Source organism: Brassica napus, chromosome C4 (assembly GCF_020379485.1).
Source record: "Brassica napus cultivar Da-Ae chromosome C4, Da-Ae, whole genome shotgun sequence".
Classification (NCBI taxonomy): Eukaryota; Viridiplantae; Streptophyta; class Magnoliopsida; order Brassicales; family Brassicaceae; genus Brassica; species Brassica napus.
Genome location: NC_063447.1, coordinates 8,122,085 through 8,142,155, shown reverse-complemented (window position 1 = coordinate 8,142,155; position 20,071 = coordinate 8,122,085). Strand labels below are relative to the sequence as shown.

The 20,071-nt window shown below is 33.5% G+C and overlaps 2 protein-coding genes and 1 long non-coding RNA gene across 3 annotated transcripts; all 3 read right to left on the bottom strand.

Annotated features, from left to right (window-relative positions):
* Positions 1 to 2,294: 2,294 nt before the first annotated feature.
* Positions 2,295 to 3,848, bottom strand: LOC125585473. Its single transcript, XR_007322390.1, has 2 exons — positions 2,768 to 3,848; positions 2,295 to 2,650 (listed from the first exon to the last, which is right to left on the bottom strand). It is a non-coding gene; the product is annotated as an uncharacterized LOC125585473 (long non-coding RNA).
* A 2,457-nt stretch (positions 3,849 to 6,305) lies between these two features.
* Positions 6,306 to 7,463, bottom strand: LOC106394456 (CASP-like protein 5A1). Its single transcript, XM_013835028.3, has 3 exons — positions 7,153 to 7,463; positions 6,769 to 6,901; positions 6,306 to 6,667 (listed from the first exon to the last, which is right to left on the bottom strand). The coding sequence occupies exons 1-3, from the start codon at positions 7,365 to 7,367 to the stop codon at positions 6,479 to 6,481; spliced, it is 537 nt and encodes a 178-aa protein (XP_013690482.1). The 5' UTR covers positions 7,368 to 7,463; the 3' UTR covers positions 6,306 to 6,478.
* Positions 7,464 to 7,896: 433 nt separating this feature from the next.
* Positions 7,897 to 10,993, bottom strand: LOC106395167 (cytokinin riboside 5'-monophosphate phosphoribohydrolase LOG3-like). The gene is made up of 7 exons (XM_013835681.3): positions 10,665 to 10,993; positions 10,210 to 10,307; positions 9,981 to 10,011; positions 9,398 to 9,497; positions 8,535 to 8,605; positions 8,296 to 8,439; positions 7,897 to 8,217 (listed from the first exon to the last, which is right to left on the bottom strand). The coding sequence occupies exons 1-7, from the start codon at positions 10,785 to 10,787 to the stop codon at positions 8,164 to 8,166; spliced, it is 621 nt and encodes a 206-aa protein (XP_013691135.1). The 5' UTR covers positions 10,788 to 10,993; the 3' UTR covers positions 7,897 to 8,163.
* Between the last annotated feature and the right edge of the window lie 9,078 nt (positions 10,994 to 20,071).

Genomic DNA, 20,071 nt, shown 5'->3' with positions numbered 1-20,071 from the left:
TTCTTTTAAAAAAAAAATCTATGTTTTAAATATTATCTTTTAATATGTTTTTTAATAAATAAAATTTATCTTTACAAAATTTTTTTTTTTTTTTTAAGAACCCCTAATTAAGAAACTCTCATTGGACCGCTCAAAATGGAAGTTTCTTAAATAGAGTTCTTAACCCCACTTAAATACATTTAAAATATTAAATAATCATTAAGAAACTCACTTAAGAATCATGGGATAATCATGCTCTAAGAACCCCCAATAATCATGCTCTAACCAGTAAGAAATGAATCTACAAATGAAGTGCAAAAACCCGAAAAGTAAACTACAGAGTATTAACTCGATTTCTCTCTCTCCTAAAACACATTTTCTCTCGACTTATTCTTGGGTTCACCCCCGAGGGTGAACCTCTAGGTTCACCAACCAATAGGATTGTGTTATTTCATATTCGATATCTTTTAAAAAAGGAAACAAAATATTGTCAAATTATATTATCTTTTTAAAATTAAAAGGTAAAAAGAAATAAATAAAAAATAGTAGTAATTACAAAAAAAAAATATTTTTAACGTCATCAGCAAAACATTAAACCCTAAATCCTAATCCCTAAACCCTAAATCTTAAACCCTAAACCCTTGGGTAAACCCTAAACTCTAGGATAAATCTTAAACTCTAGGATAAATCTTAAACTCTAAAACAAAATCAATAAACACTAAAACACTCAAGGGTTTAGGGTTTAGAGTTTTAGGGTTTACTGTTTTTATTTAGAGTTTAGGATTTACCCAAGGGTTTAGAGTTTACCCAAGGGTTTAGGATTTACCTAAGGGTTTAGAGTTTAGGGTTTAGGATTTAGGGTTTAGGGATTATGATTTAGGGTTTAGTGTTTTGTGTTTTGCTGACGACGTTAAAAATGTTTTTTTAATTCTTTTTTTTCTGTAGTTGCTATTTTTTTTTCACTTTTTTTATTTTAAAAACATAATATAATTTGATAATATTTTGTTTCCTTTTTTAAAAGATATCGAATTTGAAATAATGAAATCCTATTGGCTGGTGAACCTAGAGGTTCACCCTAGGGGGTGAACCCAAGAATAACTCTTTTCTCTCAACTTTACTAGGGTTTTCATAAAAGCTTCCTCTAACTCCGGCGGCCGCCTCCGCTTTGCGGTCGCCGGAGGCACCTTTCGATGTTTGCTTCTGTTCCCTTCTGTTCTCCGGTTATCTCTGTTTCTTCTCGGTGGGTGGTGTGGTGTTGCTGCGTTCAGTCCGGTGCGGCTCTGCTAGATCTGCTGGCTCTCGACGGTCATGGAGGCGCGTGAGGACCGCTCCCTCCTTCCCTCGGTGACGACGTTTGGTCTGGTTGTCTCCCGGCGATTTTCTCTTGACTGTGGCGGCCCTCTCCAGAGTTTGGCAGCGCGTGTGGCGTCGGCTAGGTTTCGAAGGCGCTCATCTCTGACTTCTGGTGTGGCTGTGGCTGGAGGCGTGATGGGTTGTCGCCGGCCTAGGGTTCGGTTTCCGGGTCTTCTGGTTAAAAGGGTGTATACGGTCACGGTAGTTTGAGCTAGAGGCGGTAATCTCCGGTTATCTCTACCGAACGACGGCATCATCGGTTTGTCGGTTTATCCTCCCGGCGTCTCCCTGTCCGGGTTGGTTTGCAGGTCCGTGGTGGATTCTAGGCTCAGTTTGTTGCGGTTTAGTGACTAGGAAGCTGTAGGAACCGTGCTTCTGGGGTTTGAGGGCGCCCTATCTCTCGGTATCTCGTGGCAATCGGGTTGTCTCTTCTAATCTTTCTGGTGTTGTTTGGTTTGCCATCGCCTCGTTATACTTTCGACTCTCTTCGATCGAGCTGCTCCTCTTTCTAGTTATTGTTTTGACTGTCGTGCGTTGTATGCTTGTTGTTTAGTTTCATTTAATCCTCTTGTTATTTTGTATTTCTGTCAAAAACCGAAAATTTGGTATAATAATCTTAATATTTTACCAAAAAAAAAAAAAAGTGCAAAAACCCGATAATTGTAACGAAGAAGATACAATAAGACAAGAAAAGAAAAGAACCTAAGCTGCGACTGTCTTAATTTGAGACCATTACTCGGGAGGCTTAAGATGAGCACAATTTGGGAAATGTAGATGAAGTTGCAGTGAAACAAGACAGGCACTGCCTTCGTTTTTTTTAATCTCATATCTAATACTTGTTTTATTGGGTCTTGTTTATTCAAAACTACATCACAGTTTGCTCAAGGTTCATTAGACATGTAAAAGACTCATCAAGAAATGGAGGCGAATCAACACCCAATGACCTTATGCATAATCTTGAATAAAAAAAAAGTTAAATATCATTTGATGAGCATTTACTCAACTAAGACAGATTGAGATTCCTAGGCATAAAGTTCCACCATTTCATTTTAAAAATGGTCATGAAAAAGTAGCAAAGCATTGCATAAGCCTGTGATTAAATAAACGCGGCAAAACAACAGAAACGTTTTTCAACCGAAACATAATTAAAATCTCAAAAACAAAAAAATAAAATCTTTAAATCCCCTTTTTATTAATTCTCAGGAATCTCAACTTCACCTTCTTGAACTTCTTGGCGGTTTCTTTCGCGATCTTCTTGGGAGAGCTAGACCGAGCGAACCGATTTTCGGAGCTAGAGAACTCGCTGCTCCGACTTCTCCTCCGGTTACGCGGAGGTATATGTCCACGATCTGGCTCGGGTCCAACTTCTCGAATTTCTTGGCGGTTTCTTTCGCGATGTCTTCTCCGATCTTCTTGGGAGCTAGACCGAGCGGACCTCCGGTTACGCGGACGTACACGTCCACGATCTGGCTCGGGTCAAGCTTCGGCGGCATTGCTGTTTTGCGGGGGTTAAAGAGGTTTCTTCTTCTCGATCGCTTCGGAGACTCCTCGCTTGAAAATGTGTTTTTGAAGACGAAATTAGGGTTTATGGAAATGAAGAAATACGACGAAGTCACCCTTGTACATATTTGGGCCCGATAAGAGTGATCTTTATGGGCTTTAGTCAAAAGGTGTACAATTTATAACATCGGTTCTGTTATGGTTTAGTTTGTTGTTTTCTCGGTTTGATAGAACCGTTTTTAGATTGTTTGGGAGTTTTGGGTATCCTCGGATCGTGTTTCCGGATTCAGTCTTGAAGATTTTATATATGTTTGAATTGTTTCGGATATGTTTATAATTTATCTAAGATCTATTTTCCATCCTAAATCATTTCGAATTTAGTTAATAATATTTTGGTGTTTAAATTTTAGTTATTATATCAAAATAAGCATGAAAATGAATATTTGGCTTAGGTTTCGTATTTCTTATACTAATTTAGATTTTCGAATCCAATTTTTATTTGTTTGGATTTTTGGATAGTTCGGTGCAAGAAGCACTACTTTTCTATAGCAGTTGATTTTAGGGCGTTTCTTGTACAGATCAAAGAATCATCTGAAAATGGAAACATTTTTACCTTCAATCAAAAGCTAGAATCATTACATAAGATGTCATTCCCTTACCAAGAATCCCGACAATCCTTGCAAAAGATTAAATGTTTTGGCTACTGATGTAGTTCTCTGGTATGCTAAGCTCGTATGATTTTGCAGGACGGGCTAGCTTGGCTTTCGTTCTTTTTCTACGATTGGGTGAAACACAGCTGGGATTGATTGCTATCAATTCAGAGCTCCTCTTGGCGACTGATGGGTCCATTGACATAGGCATATCTCATGTCATGTCTTGGTCAATTTGGATTTGGGCTGCGGTTTTGATTCTTCAAGTATGAATAAGAATATATCTTTTGTTTTTGCTTATTTTCAATTGAAAGTAATCTTGGTTGAACAAAATTGTTGTCTGCAGAGCTCAGAAGATGCTTGTCTTGCTGAAGGAGCTTTGGTATTTGCTGTCTCACCTTTACTAAAGATGATCACCATATTGATTTTCTCACAGTCTTTACGCAGGTAAGTGACATTCATTTGATCATGCATCTAATAAGCTATATTCTCTGAAATATCACATATGCAATTGACTTATTTTTTTCTTGTGCATGACTCTGATGGCCATACTGCTAATCATGAGGGATGAAATTAGAGATGATGTAGGACCATCTGTTTGGTATTGTATCATCTTCTACATTTACTTTCAGAGAGGTTTGATACTTATAAGTCATTGAACCTTAATGTGCTTGAAATGAAATGAAACTTAAAACTTAATGTGGTTGTTCAATGATATTTCAGGAAATGAGGAATTTGAAAGAAGCTATGGAAGAATATAAAGCAAAAAGGAAGGAAGATCGAAACAAAGGAAGATGAGGAATATATTAGAAATGCAAAGGAGGATGGAGAACCGAGCATTGGCGCTAAACTAAACTTTATCACTCTCTTGTGTAATCAGGTTTAATGTGTTACTGTCCCAACTTTACTCTTATTAAGTTTGACATTAAAAGCTCCATCTAGAAAGTATCTTGTTTGTAACACATCAACTTTTGCATTTGTGCAATTAAGTATTAACTGGACGGTTTGTTTATGGAAAGTTTGATGTTACTATAGAGCTGCCTTTCTTGGACAAAAAAAATTCAGACATTTCTTATGGCTATTTTGATGTGTTATATATTCTTGTGGCTCATTAGTTTAAATTCTTGTGGCTCATTAGGTGTTTTGTCTTTTGGATTAGGAAAATACGGCTCATTTCTTCTTCTTCTTCTTCCTCTTTATTTTCTCAATTTTAAATCCCATTATTCTTTTCCTTTTGATTTATTTTCTTCTGTAGCTTCTTTCCAGTTCCTCCTTTACTGAAAAATTATTGAACAATGAGTTTTGAGTTTCAGTCTCAACCATATTAAACAATAAGGTTCAATGACAAAGTAAACAACCTCTTCCATAGTAAATGTAGAAGATGATAAAAGACCACACAGATGGTCATACAACATCTCTAATTTCATCCATGATGATTAGCCGTTCAACCATCAGAATTCTGCATTAAAAAAATATCAACTTGCATATGTGATATTTCAGAGGATTGATCAATTGACTGTCACTTACCTGCATACAGATTGTGGGAAAATCATTTTGGTGATCTTCCTTAGTACCGGTGAGACAACAATTACAAATACCAAAGCTCCTCCATCAAGCGAAGCATTTCATGAGCTCTGGAAACAATAATTTTGTTTAAGCAATTGACTTTCAATCGAGGTTAAGCGAAAACTAAGAGAATATTAGTATTAAACAAAAAAAGAAGAATCAAAGCCGCAGCCAAAATCCAAATGGACCAAGACATAAAAAAAAGATATGTCAATGGAGTCATCGTTCACCGAGAGGAGCTGTGTATTGATAGCACACAATCCTAGCTGCATTCCAGTCAATTCCAAACACCAACTGCAGCTTGTGCTGCATGGTGATATATACGAGCTTTGCATATGAGAGAATTACATCAGCCGCCAAGTAAATAAAATTTAACTTACAAAAGTGTGTTTTCCATCAATAAATCCATCAGCTTCTTGAATCGCTTCAAACCAACCGAGTATATATGGAGAAATGACAACAATTAGACCAATATGAGAAAAAAAATTGTAAGAAAAAAGGGCTAGAGATTAGATAATGAGAAACAATAAAAGAAACACAAATACATTTATCATAGATGAGTATATGAGCAATGCCGAATAACTCAATTCATTTGGTATACGCTTCACTACCGCATACAAAAACAAATCAATTATCAAAGCAAATTCTAGCCAAAATGCTCACTTAAAACAGGAAAAGATATATTAAAGTGATAGAGTACAAGCAAGCTAGCGATAATAACACCAAATACATAGCAACAGATGCAAAGAATAGTGAAAGGCAAAACCTGATCTTCTACCGTAGACACTTGCAGAGTGACATTGGTTATTGGATGAGTCATTTCGATATGTTTTATAACTTAATATTCTAAAATTTGTTTTTCATCCAAATTCGGATTTGATTAATAATAATAATAATTTATTTTTAAATAAGTATAAAACTGAATACTTAAGATATTTATTTTAATTTCAAATATTTATTTCAGATATTAACTTAGATTTTCAAATAAAAATTTTATGTGTTTTTGGGATTTTCAAATAATCCATTTGGATTGGGTCAGTTAAATGCTTGTGGCTCATTAGTTCTTTGTCTCTTGGGTTAGGACAATGCGGCGTTGCTCATGCAGATAAAGACATTAAAGCAAGAGCTAGAAGCTTCATGGTTCAAGACAGGTTCCCCGTTAGGTTGTCACTTTGTTGCCTCGTAGTAGCTAACTTAAACAAAGTGACCGACTATCATTCAACAACCGTTTGTCTTATATCAAAAAGTCTGACCAAGAACGCAATGCATGTTTCTTTAATACTATGATTTCCTCAATGTAATAATATATGCTTCAAAACATTGGCTGATTGAGATTCGAAGGATAGTTATACTCCACCCTTTATTTACATTATACTAGGAAAGATAGATAACTAGATTAGATTCCTCTGAACTTTATCTTTGTATGCTAATTAGAAGCTTGCCAAGGACCAGAAGTTGAGAATAAAGGAAGGAGACACCGCAAACCAGCTGATGAAGGCCATTGCTACGGCGGTCTCGAACCTTGTGCAGTGGTTGACGTTACATCTATCAAAATCGTTGATGAGTACAGTTATGCCAGCAGACGCAGATGCAGCTGCAAATGTAAGTGTGGATGTGATCTGCAACAACAAAACAATGTTGAGATGAAAAAAGATAGTCAAGCCACTTTGCTGCCTCGTATTAACTAACTTAAAAGAGACAAGCTCCACAAGGTACTTACTCCATCTCCAACAGTGAAACATTGAACAATCAAGTGATTCCGAAGGCTTCTTTTGACAAGAAGAGCATAAGCATCGATGAAAAAAAGAGCCAAGCTCCACAGGCTTTGCAAGCTAACCGCAAGAACCAAGCAGCTGTCACACGTGAAAGTTGTTTGGTCAGATTCTAATTGTCTTAAACCAAATTGTTCAAACATAATTTAGAAAAAAACATTTCAAAACCCTAATAAACAAATGAACAAGAAGGACAAAACGTGGACTACACACCAATTCGCCGAGCAAAAACCCTAATTTATCAAAGGTTGACCAAGAGATCACTAAAGGTCCCTAACTTTTTTCAGAATCTCAAATCAGACAGGGGGAGGGAGGCTCTAGACTATCGATACCAAAAAGCGGTGGCCGAGCGGTAATCGGAGGTGGTGATCATGACGGAGAAGGAGATGAGAGCGGGGACGAATTGAGAGAGGCGGAGGATGAGGCCGCCGGTTGTTCCGGGCATGCCCTGAACATCTTTCATCCTCGCTGGCGGTCTATCGTTAGCGGGCGGAGCTACCGGAACCGAATCCACCGGGTGAACCGCCGGTCGGCTCACGTTCATCATACGCTGAGGCAAAAAAAATTCGGACAGTTTCAGACCCTATAAAGGCAAGACACTGATACTTGACTACTTCTGTCTGAAACTGGAATAAGTTTGGTGGGACTTATCAAAGTTAAATACATTTACTCTTTTTTTGTCAAAAGAAAATACATTTATGTGGTATATAAATGTATTTCATACAGTAAAACTTTAATAAATACATTTTTATACTATTTTTATAATAAACTATTGGAATTATTAGCTTAAGAATTATAAATTTTCATTAATTTACATAACTATTAATAAAATTACATTTTGGGAATCAAATCTCAAATTTTCGGATGTAAACATATTAATAAACTTTTAACTAAATCATCAGACTGAAAAAATTCCACTAGTAAACTCGTTAAGTTTGAAAGAAAATCATATTTTGTTTTTTTCTTTATTGTTTTCCTCTGTTTTTTTGTGCCTTTCTCGTAGTATTTACTATTTAGAACTGAGTATACAAAATAAAATATCTGAGACGAAAGTGGGAGACTATTTTTGTCTGGTTACAGAAGAGAGTTGGTGATCATACAGAATCAAAAGACACTTAGTTTGGAGTTAAAAAGACAACAACTAATAATAATTTACACAAAATAATTCCTCCGTAGTGGAAATATTTTTTACTTTACCCCAACTAATCAGAATCTATTCCTTCCCTTTTTAGTAAGATTGAAATCTTGAAAATCTCCCACATTTTCATTATCTATATATAAGATATTTAAATAGGTATATAGATAGATATATTAGATATTGATCTTGATCATTCTTCAATCCGTTATGTCTCCCAACAAAGCTTAGACGCAACACTTTCATGGCAAGGTGCGTATTCCTGCAACAAAAACAATAACGTGTATGAGATTATGCAAAATTTGAGAAACAATTCATCTTTTTTTTTTTTGTAATTTACCTCTAGCTTTTTCACAAGCTCTTTAGCAGTAGGAGCGGAGACGATGATCTCACGAGCAGTAGGGCTGATGAATCCTTCTTCAACGGCTTTATCGATGAATGAGAGCAGAGAGTTGTAGTATCCATCAACATTAAGCAAACCCACCTGCAGAATTAATTTAATGATTTTAGGTTCTTGGATTTCCCATTTGAAGTTTTAATCTTTATTTCAAAATCTGAAAGAGTGTTTGTTTATTTTACCGGCTTTTCGTGTATTCCAAGCTGAGCCCAAGTTATGACTTCAAGCAATTCTTCAAGGGTTCCATATCCACCTGCAATTTTCACACAAAACCTTAGCTTTGCTTTTTCTTAAAGAGCTGATTAATCTGTTACTATGATATGGTCAAGTCAATAAATGTGTCATGTACAAGAGAAAACCAAATAATAGACTCTTCTCCATCTCTCTTACAGTTTGTACAATGGTATGAATATGATTGCAAAAGCAGGATCTTGAAGCAACTTGACTTTCCATTAATAATTTCAGATTCAGTGTGGGAAAAATATGCTATTTGTGGGACTGTTTCAGGTTTTGTCTGTTACTTGAAATGGGTAAGAAGAAAACTTTGGTCACGGTAAGATTACACAAGCTATACAGAGCATACCCCCTAAGTTTAAAAAGCAGAGCAATAAACAGAGTAAAGAAAAGAGAAAACAAAAAGGTCTAATTTTAAGTGCCAGATGTTGATGGGTCAAGGCCTTTATCTTAGACTCTGGTGACTTATTATTTTACATTTTTCCATACAAAAATAAAGGAACTTTTCACAGTAGCTTTCACACTGCAGCTTGACCAAGAAATCATGTTTTTACCAAATTCTTTTCTTCTCTCTTTTGCAAAATCAGTACAAAAACAAAACGAAAAATATTTTCATGAACAAATATTCCCCCTTCATTAAGATGCAACAGGCCTAAAATGGTGCTGCTAAGGTTCCTTGTGTCACTAGAGTTTGACTAGTTTTTCCTTATCATCATTACTTTGTTTGAAAGAAAAGCAAAATTCTAAAGTTATAACGATATAAAATGAAAAAATTGATGATAAATTTGTGTGGATGGGGTTAAAACAAAACCTGGTAAGGCAATAAAAGCGTCAGAGTGCTTAGCCATCTCAGCTTTCCTTTGGTGCATATCTGCAACTGCTCTTACTTCTCCTACTGTTTCACCAGTCAACTGCAAAGAGCATCCACCAATTTTTTAAATAAAAGGAAGTAATAATTAAAAGCAGTTAAAGGGAGAAAGCAACTTTGGACTCTTCTACAGGCAAAAGCAATGATGGCAATGCAAGTAGTCGTAATATTTGGATGTTTTTGAAATCTCCTACATTTTTTCACATAACCCTAATCTAGGTAACCACCTCTTTTAATCATTTTCTTCACATATCTTTTAGTTAAATTAAGGTAGAAAATGAAGATATTTGTATTTTAGGATAGCTAAAAGAAAAGAAGATGACGCAGAAAAGAGAAACTACAAATAATCATGAGACTGGAGAAAAGGTAATTATAAGTAGGGAGAAGAGTAAAACCTAAGCAAAGACTGGATAAGTGGAGATTAAAATGGGGTTGAATTGGGATTTGGAGAAAAGAAAACAGAACTTAAACATAAATTAATAAACAAATAGCAATGTTTATTTAAAAAAAAAACTTGAAAAGTTACCTCTTTAGGCATGAGGGTCTTGGGAATAATTCTGTAGAGTGACAACAAGATGACAAAAAGAGGTTGAATTAGAAGTAATCAACAAGATTACCCAACAGTTTCGTTCCAATAGAAACTTATTAAAAACAGTTTGTTTGAAAGATCTTGAGGCCAAAGATCACAAAGTAGTTAAGTGGAGATTAAACAGAGTCAATAGTTTTAAGTGATTTGACTAGAGAAAAATAGTTACCCAATAACATGACGACCACCATCATGAACAGCTTGTGAAACCAAACCCATCAATCCTATGCTCCCACCTCCATAGACTAAATCAATATTCCTTGAAACCTGCAGGACAAAAAGAACAGAGTTACACACGAAGCCTAGATTTGGTAGCAAATAACTAGACGGAAAAAAAATCTAAGTTTTGAGATTCAGACCCATTTAACAAAACATCAACCAGAATATCCTAAAGTTAAATATCATTTGGCACGTTTCAAGGAAGAAAGCAAAAATGCTCTGCATTTGCAAAAGTTACAAAAACACACATTCAAAAACATCTTGTGACTATGTTTTACCAAAGCTCAAAAAGAATATAGTTTTGCAGAACATAATGAAAGCAAAGTACACCATCTTATGGTTCTTATTTCATATCCACCAGTAGAAAAAAAAATAAAAAAAAATGAGTTGAAGTTCATGTAATACCAGTTCGTTGCCAAGCTCAACAGCAGCATCTTGGTAACTACTTTTCTTGCCCTGGCTGCTTCCACAGAAGACACAGATTCTTTTGAACCTTGACATTTGCATCTTTTCAGCTGTGATCTCCATTGATTCTGATCAAAAGCCTTTGAAAAAATCTAAACTTTGTATGGAAAGAGAAAAAGGTAAACAGTTTTAAGATTTCTTTGAGCACAAGAATCTAAGACAGATATGAGTGTCAAAGAAACCTAATTGAAATTTTTAACTCTGTTTTTTTTGGGTGTTGTAGTGTATCCTTTACCACTAATGCGTCCTGGCTCAACACTTCATTGTTATATAGTGCGTCTTCTCGTCATGCTGGTCACCGATTTAATTTATTTTTTCATTTAGTTAATTTTTAATTAGGTATTTCCGCAAGTACGACATTTAAACCACAATTTTTTTAAAAAAAAATTCTTTGAATACCAAAATATTTCAAAATCATTTACCTAGAATAGAAAAATATATATAACAAAAAAATTTGCGAAGATTTACCATATTTATGTGAAAGAAAAGAAGAGCATAGAATATTTTTATTTTTCAAAAATTCCCTTTAATTTATATCAATATAAAAATCTGATTTGTTAAATGTTAAGGTCTTCACACGTGAGAGATTAAAGCACGCGCGTCTTTCACAACCCGCACATACAGCTCATGTTGGCACGCCTGACCAAAATCTTTCCTTGTGTTAATTTTCAACAAACTGGTTTTTCCTTTCCAAAATATGGACTCGTCAAACAATATAAGATTATAGTACCAAAAACCTTCGTTATGGTCGTAAAACGAAGTTTATCTCCACTCTATTAGATAAGAGGTTGTGTAAATGGCGGTACGAGGATAATAACTCTAGTCCCATTATACATTGAATGACGCAGAACTGACAAAGTTCGATTGTGATTGGGACATCAATCTCCTTTGAGTTGTATGCACACATTGCAGTTTGGTAAATGTAACTCAATTTCAGATGAACAATGTTTGAGATGCAATATAAATATACTTTATTGAGGCTAATGGAAGGTTTGTAAAATGCTTTCTTAGTTGGATATTTGAACTCTTATACGTGACTTATTGCATGAGATCTTATTCTTCTAATTTATATTTGAGGATTAGTTTTGATTTGGTCATAAGTTAAAAGAGACAAATTCACACTATTGGAAGATATAATCATATATGTTGTATTTAGTTGTTTTCTTATTTTATATTTTGGTGATTCATCTTATTGTATAGACTTTTCATTAGGTTTACGTTTGTATATAGGCAAAGTGACAAGCTTTGAATCAATGGGAAAACCACTTAGTAATTCTTAAGTTTTTAAATAATGTTTTGTAACTATATCTGATGGAAGTAGAATTAGATTATTAGAATTGATTCAGTGATAAAGGTTCCTCGCTTTTTTCCCTTTCTCAAGAATAGGACAAATAGTTAATTTTCTGTATAAAAAATAGGACCAGAAAATGGACAGCTTATATCTGGACAGTGTAAGATGGGTACAAACGTTATTTACTGATACTCATGCACAAAAATATGAAAAATGAACAAAAATAACCAAGACAAGAAAAACCCACTAACATAATTTAATGGGAACCATGTAAATGTTATGGGTACACCAATACATATTTACACACAATATTTTTGAGGATATATAGAATAAAGAAGTTAGTGGATGATGATGTCTGGGATATGGAGCAATGTGCCATTGATGATTGAAATAAGAAACACAATGTGAGTTATGGCTTTTATTACCAATGTATCCCAATTCACCCTCCCTATGTAGACAACCTTCTTCTTGTTCTTTGCATAGGAAACATTTATTCTATTTTCTATTCCTCTCTATTCATTTTAACCTTTCTGTATTTTATGAAAATATAGTTCTTAGCTTCTCCCCATCTTCTTGTGTAACTAAGTTGTCGTTCTGATTCCACTTGGTATTATCGATCCATATAATAATTATTTTAAGTCTTGTTTCATTTTGAAATAAAGAGCTCATTCAGTTCATCAGTTCAATTTCTAAAGTTTTGTGTTTTCTTAGAAAGAAATAAAATTTTAAACAAAAAGAAATACAGTTCTTGTTATATTTTTATTTTCATTAGGATAGTTTTAATGAAATGTAAGTTTCGTTTAAAAAAAACAAAAATAAAACACTTAAAGGTGATAGCATAAACTAATGAAAAAAGACTAGCTTCATACAAAGCTTATATCATAACTCCATTAAATTGTTAGCTTGGAATGCCAGTAACACCCACACACTCTTTATACAGTTATACTTAATTGCAAGCAGACACTTTACAATATAATCAAGATCATATTTACTTGTTTATAATATGTGTATAAGCGTGTGAGTATTTAACTAATAAAAATAAAATGTTAATTGCAATCCCAAGATCTGAGTAGATGCTGCCCATTCCTTTTATGTAGGGTTTTTGAGATTATAAACAAATAAGTAAGTTTGTAAATTAATGTGTACTACTATCTGCATGCTTGCATGCGCATTTATCTTCTTCTCTAGTTTCCCTCCACATTCTTCTTGACTTCTGACCCAATTATATTCTATATTAATAACCATGACGATGGTAGTGATATCACAATTTCAGTAGATAATACTTGCAGTCTAGTTATTATATTGAAAGGTTATAATATGAAAATTGGTAAATACATATACAGTACATGATGTTTCATACTCGATTTTTTAAATAAATATGTACAGAAAAGATGACTTTTAAAAGTGGATATTTGAAATACAAAGTATCTTTTTGAACAAAAAAGGTTAATATTTGTCTTCAATCGATTTTTACATGATGATGTCAAAGACTTATATAGTAACATAGCATTAACGATCACCTAACGGAATTTCAAATCACTTGAAAAGTGTTCTGATTATTTTTGTAAAGAGTATTAGTTGTCATAGAAGTAGTTCATAAATAAAGTGTTTTGAATGTTCACCTTTTGTAATTAGAAAAGGGGAACATATTTGAATTTCTTTTGAGTAAAAGTTTCAGTTGTAAACATATAATTTATATAGAAAAATATAATTTATAAAAGTTCCGAAAGCTGAAGCTTTGATCAATTCGGCGACATATACTCCCATATTTAGCTCCGAAAGCTGAAGCTTTTATTAATCGGAGCTAAATATGGGAGTATTATTTTTGTTTGTTGGTGAAACATTGACCGTTTTACGATTACTTTCTGTTAACGTAATTCCTTCATATTTCTCGTAACTTCGTTATAAAGCGAGTAAATTATTTAACCGACAAAGTGGCGCGAATGTATTAGTATAATACAAGCTCATCAATCTTTATATGTAAAGTTGGCTTTTTCCCTTCTTATGACATGTGGAAGGGGGGTTTGTTGACATGTGTCCTCATGTTTTTTTTTTTGTATTTAAATTCTTTTTCTTTTAAATTATTGCAATTTTCTCCATCAATTTCTAATTGTGTATTATCTAATCATTCTCACACTTATTGGTCTCTAAGATTCAAGAAATAAATAAAATAATATAAATATATTTTAAATATTTAATTTATTCACACCTAAAAATAGCAAGACTTTTCATCATTTTATTATTTTTACTAATTTTTATTATTTCATTTACAAATTATATTTATTTCAATATTAGTATCATAAGATAATCAAATTAAGAATAAGAAACTAGACAACCAACACATAAACTAAAAAAGCGGGCCAAAGGGAGAATAATAATCTAAAGGCCAAAGCCACCAAAAAGCAGGAAAATATATGCCTAAAACACCGGAATCACAACCAGTAACTAAAAAGAAAGAAACACCTCACAGACTAAAAAAGAACATACAATACGGCATGCAACTGAAAAACCACAAATCTCTGGATAGAAGGGACCAAAGCTCCAAGAGACTAACTCCGCACACCTATACCAAGGAAAACATGGAAAGAAAAGAAACAACTTGAGAGAGGGAGAATGGAAGACAACCACCAAAAAATCAGAGACTAAACTTGAGACCAGAAATAACCTTCCAAGCCCACATAGCATACACGAACGAAAACATTATCCAAATCTCGACTGGCAAACATGGTGAAAGGGAGAGCCACCAGAGATGCGATGAAAGCTGCAAAGAGATGCAAGAATAGAGAGGGAAAGGGAGACGGAGCGAAATCAGAAAACTATGGAGCCGTCCTCGAGCTATATATGAAAGAGAGCATAGAAGTCAGAACACCAAAAACTGGATCTTGAAAACCAAAACGAGCAGAGACTATTGACGGTAAGCCAACGACGAGGAATACAAAATCAAAGACGAATAAACTCTGACCCAATCAAGGAGATGCAGTTCCTAACATCAGCTGAAATCTAAGGAAGAAGAGGAGCAATCAATATTGACTGGAACAGCCTACAATGCTCTGGGAAGCAACCGAATAACTGAAAACTCATAAACCCGATCTGCAACAAATACCATATAATCTCATAGGTGAAGAAGGCAAGAAGAACAAGAGAAAAATGTGAGTCTTTTTATGGTGATGGTGAGAAGCACCGCACACCAGATTTGTAACGAAATATATAGACGGTGAGGGCTCAAGTTTAAAATATGGGGAGAGGGCAAAAAAATCTTAAAAATTATAATTTTCAAAAATATGAAAAAAATATAATACAATTTTGACGATGAAACCGTTAATCTTAGAATCAACAAATGCGTAGATGCAAAGTTAATGAAATTCAATATTAGTTTACGTTAGAGACTCATTTGACTAATAACAAGTAATATACACACAACAACACATTATTCAAAAAAAAACAAATGCAAAATATATTAACTTATCACCTACTACATAACAAACTAAAAACATCAAATAATGATCTTAACAAATAAAAACGATAACATAATTACATTATCCAAAAAAAATCATGCTCTTAGCAATAATAAAACAATATTCCGCGCGAAGCGCGGACACCCCCCTAGTTTCTACATATATGAAGGAAAGGTTTCACACTTTCTATCTGACAGAATATTCTTGTCTTCGTTAGAATATTCATCCCTGATTACAAAAATAATTGCTTAATTAATTTGATTTGATTTATATCAATGGAAAATGAAAATATATATTAGTATCATTTTCCATATTTAGCTCCGATTAATAAAAGGCTGAAGATTTTGTTTTTCTTTTTGTCACAAAAGGCTGAAAATTTGTTTGCCATATTAATTGTTGGGAAATACATCTGACAAAGAAGACGATATACTTCAGCTATTGCTAGAATAGTTTTTATGGACCTTTTTAATGAATTTTATTTAGGGCTGGACAAAAATCCCGTATCCAAAAAACCGAACCGAATCCGATCCGTTCCGAAAAAGTAGTACCGAATTCGAACCAAAATTGATTAAATATCCGAACGGGTTCAAAATTTTGGTATCTAAAAGAAAAAAAACGAACCCGACCCGAACCGAAATATTTCGGATACCCAAATATATCCGAAATAGATTTATATATCTAAATATATTAATTAATTTAGGAGTTAATGTATATTTAAAAACATCCAAAATATATAAGATACTTTTAAGCTATCTAAAATACTTGAAAAATAATATATATATATATATATATATATATAATCAAAAGTAAATATATAAAATAGTTAAAATATATGCAAAACACCAAAAATACTTGAAATATCTATTGATTCTCTATCCAAATATTCAAATCAAACTAATTTATATGTTAAGCTTAGATATTTTGACTTATTTTATTCAAATTTACACGTAATATATTATTTTGTTTATAGATTATGAGAAATTTAAAGTATATAATAAATTTTAAAATTTTAAAATAATTTAAATGGTTATCCGAACCCGCAAAGATATGAAACGGACCCGAACCGAAATTTAGAAATACCCGAATGGAGCTGAAATCTTTGACCATAAAATCTCGAAACCCGAATAGATCCGAACCGAACCCGAATGGGTACCCGAACGTCCACCCCTAATTTTATCTGGTTTTATCATGGGTTAATAAATATTTTTAGTTGGTTTGTATTATTGTATATTCGATGCAAACGGCATATGTTAATTCGGAGGCACGTGAAAATTCTTGTTGTTGAATGTCTATCGAGTTATTTATCAAAACTTTTTTTTTTGAATTTGTTCGGAAAACAAAGAGAGAATAACTGAGAGTTCCAAAAGTGGATTGATTTAGTCATTTATGAAATACGTTCACTTACTTGAATGTCCATCGAATTATTTACAGTAAAACAATGTTTGAACCGTCTTGGATAAAGCATAATGAAAATGATGTTGTACGTTTATATCTTGAGGATAGTGTTTGATACGTTAAAAGTAAAAAGTAGACATGAACGGATGATAGTGTACTCTACAATCTACATGCATGTGCATTGGAGTTTATGACCTATCGTTATACGGTTTGTTGGTCGACTAAAAACTATAACGTTTTAGAGACTCAAAAACCTACATATTTATGTAGTTTTTTTTGTTTGTAACTTAAGTGTAGTTTATTCTTTAAATGATCATTTTTAAAGAAAAGGACACACCACGTAGGAGACTATGATTGCCCGGGTAAAAATCTTGAATGCATAAGACGTCAAACTTTTAAAGCATAACCATCAGCAAAGGTTGATATGATTCCGACAAAATTTTTTAGTTATGGCTTTTACGTGAAATTATTTACCGCTTTAAGTGAAAACAGAACCCCCAAAATTGTTATTTCCCCCCTACGAACCGACGCTAAATCCACAAATTAAGGAATTGAAGAAAAAGGAGACAACAAAACAAGAAGAAAAGGAAAGAACATGGATTTGAACATGGTCAAAAGGGGGCCAGTCAATGGTCACAAAGTGACAAATCCGTTGTGTGGTAGTTATCATAAAGTGTCGGACAGTTAATACCGTTGTCAAATGTCTATGTCTAGGCTTGGGCACTATTACTTGATACCCGGTTTATACTTGCTACTTAGACTTGGCTCGGTTTGAAAAAACAAGTATTTGCTACAGTCAAGTCGACTAACAAGTAAACGGATTCTATTACTCATAAGTACAAGTCAAGTCAAGTAACAAGTATTTTTTTTTATTTTTAACTACTTAGTTTGTTACTTAACTTGTTACTTCGTATCTTCTACTTGTTCCTTTACTTGTTATATATTATTTAGTTTATAAAATATTTGGTATCTAGTTTATTAGTTAATTAAAATTTGATGTATTATATGTCTATCAAAACTAAAAGAATTGTGTCTTTAAATATCAATACCCAACATTACTAAACTATTGGGCTAGTACTAACCGATTTAGCCCAACGGAGATCTGACGTTTATATACAGAGCCGTATAGGTAAAACTATGTGTTTTAACTTTAAGTAGTCAAGGAAAATAGGTTAAGTAATTGAAAAGATCAAGTATCAAATTAAGTAAAACATAAAATCAAGTAATAAACAAAGTCAAGTAATTTACAAGTATTAAAAAAGTTTGCAATTAATTGATACAACGAGTACTCGTTCAGAACAATTCAAATACATGTAACAAATACAACTACTTGAACAAACAAAATCGGGTAACAAGTACCTAAAAAATGCCGGGTACTTGACCCGTGCCCAGGCCTATCTATGTCGTTATCACTCATCACTAATTAGCAATTAGTAACAAATTAAGTTACCATCCCATCAGTAACTCTATATTTTGTAAAAAAATAGTAGTAATTTGAAAAGTAATATACAATAGTGTTTTTAGTTATTACCTTTGGTAACCAGTTAAGTTACTTTCCCATCAATTAGAGCTGGGTTCGCGGGTCAACCCGCCCCGCTCGCCCAGCCAACCCGCGGGTCGACTCATTTTTTTCACTCAAAACTTCGATCCGCATGATCCGCAAAGAAAGATTCACATACCCGCACCCGTCCCGCCCATGTTTGCGGGTAACCTGCAGGACCCGCGGGTAATATAAATTTTAATAAAATAATTATTTTAATTATATTTTAATTATATAATACTTATTTTTTAATAAAATAATTATATTATATATTATTTTCTGAATTTATAGTATTTTATATATTTTTTACGAAAATATATATTATTTTTTGAACTTTTTTATTTTTTTTTATTTTTTTGCGGGTTAGCGGGTACCCGCGATTCAAAATCGACCGACCCGCACCCGCTCCGCGTAGAATCGACTCGACCCGCACCCGCATGTTGAATTTTTCGAAATGGCCGACCCGTACCCGCCCCGCAGCGGTTCAAACGGAGCGGGACCCGCGGGTAAAAACTAAAATTTCCAGCTCTACCATCAATCAATCTATGTTTTGGAAAAGTAGTGGTAATTTGAAAAGAGATGTACAATATGCTATTTACAGTAAACATTACAGGCTGACATTCTGTTTTTCCAAATAAAAATGTGACATGTTCAAGAATTTAGTGATAATTACTTTCATTTATAATAAAATTAAAATGTTTATGTACACTTTCTAACAAGGGTCATTTGCTTTAAGTACCAAAAACCAAACGACCATTTGTAATTTTTTTTTTTTTTTTTGTAAAAACTTGTCATCCAATCAAACTTTGATTTTTCGTGATTTTAGGTTACAACCATTTTTTTTTTGCGTTTGTGTTTTGCGTATTATAATTCTTCAGTCACTAATTGGTATGAACAGGTATGGGTTTAATAATAGACGGTGTATAAACGGATTTATCAAAACAATAGCGACCATACGAGACAAAAAGACATAGTCGATGAACATATATGTCTGTAAACGTAATAGATTAGTAGGTATGAGCAAAATATGTATACACGTACGTAAGGAGTTGATGAAGACAATAGGAGGAAATAGCTAATTTGCAGGCAAGAAGAGTGGTGAAATTATGATGAAGCCAAGAAGCAAAGAAACATTCATTTGTGTTTTTTTAATCTTTTGGGAATTAAATTTTTATGTCCTTAGTTTTTGGGACATTATCTAACATCCATTTCAATTCCCTCAAACTTTCGGCCGTCTCTATACCCCATTTGGTTTACTTTAAGAAAAAAAAAAGTTTATGAAGCTCATATTGTGCGCCTACTATTCCAAGTATTTAGTTCGACCTGTTTACACCATGTGAATCACATAGTAAGTTATAAATATTTTCATGAGATTTTGGATTTTATCTTTCCATTTAGACATGAAATTGAATTGACCAGACTTCGAAAGTATTGGCGTCGACATTAGTTTACTATATATAATGTTAAAATATGGTTACTAAGAGGGTAATGTAATTAATATGATTTTAGCGAAGGAGAAAACAATGAACATGCTCATGTCCAATGTTTTGAGGTTTCATAAGTCAAAGTGGGTCTACTTACGCTGACCAAATATAAATCTATGGCCCACCATCACATTACCCTGGTTCAAAGTCCCCTTCTTGTTATCACAAGATCATTGTTCAGA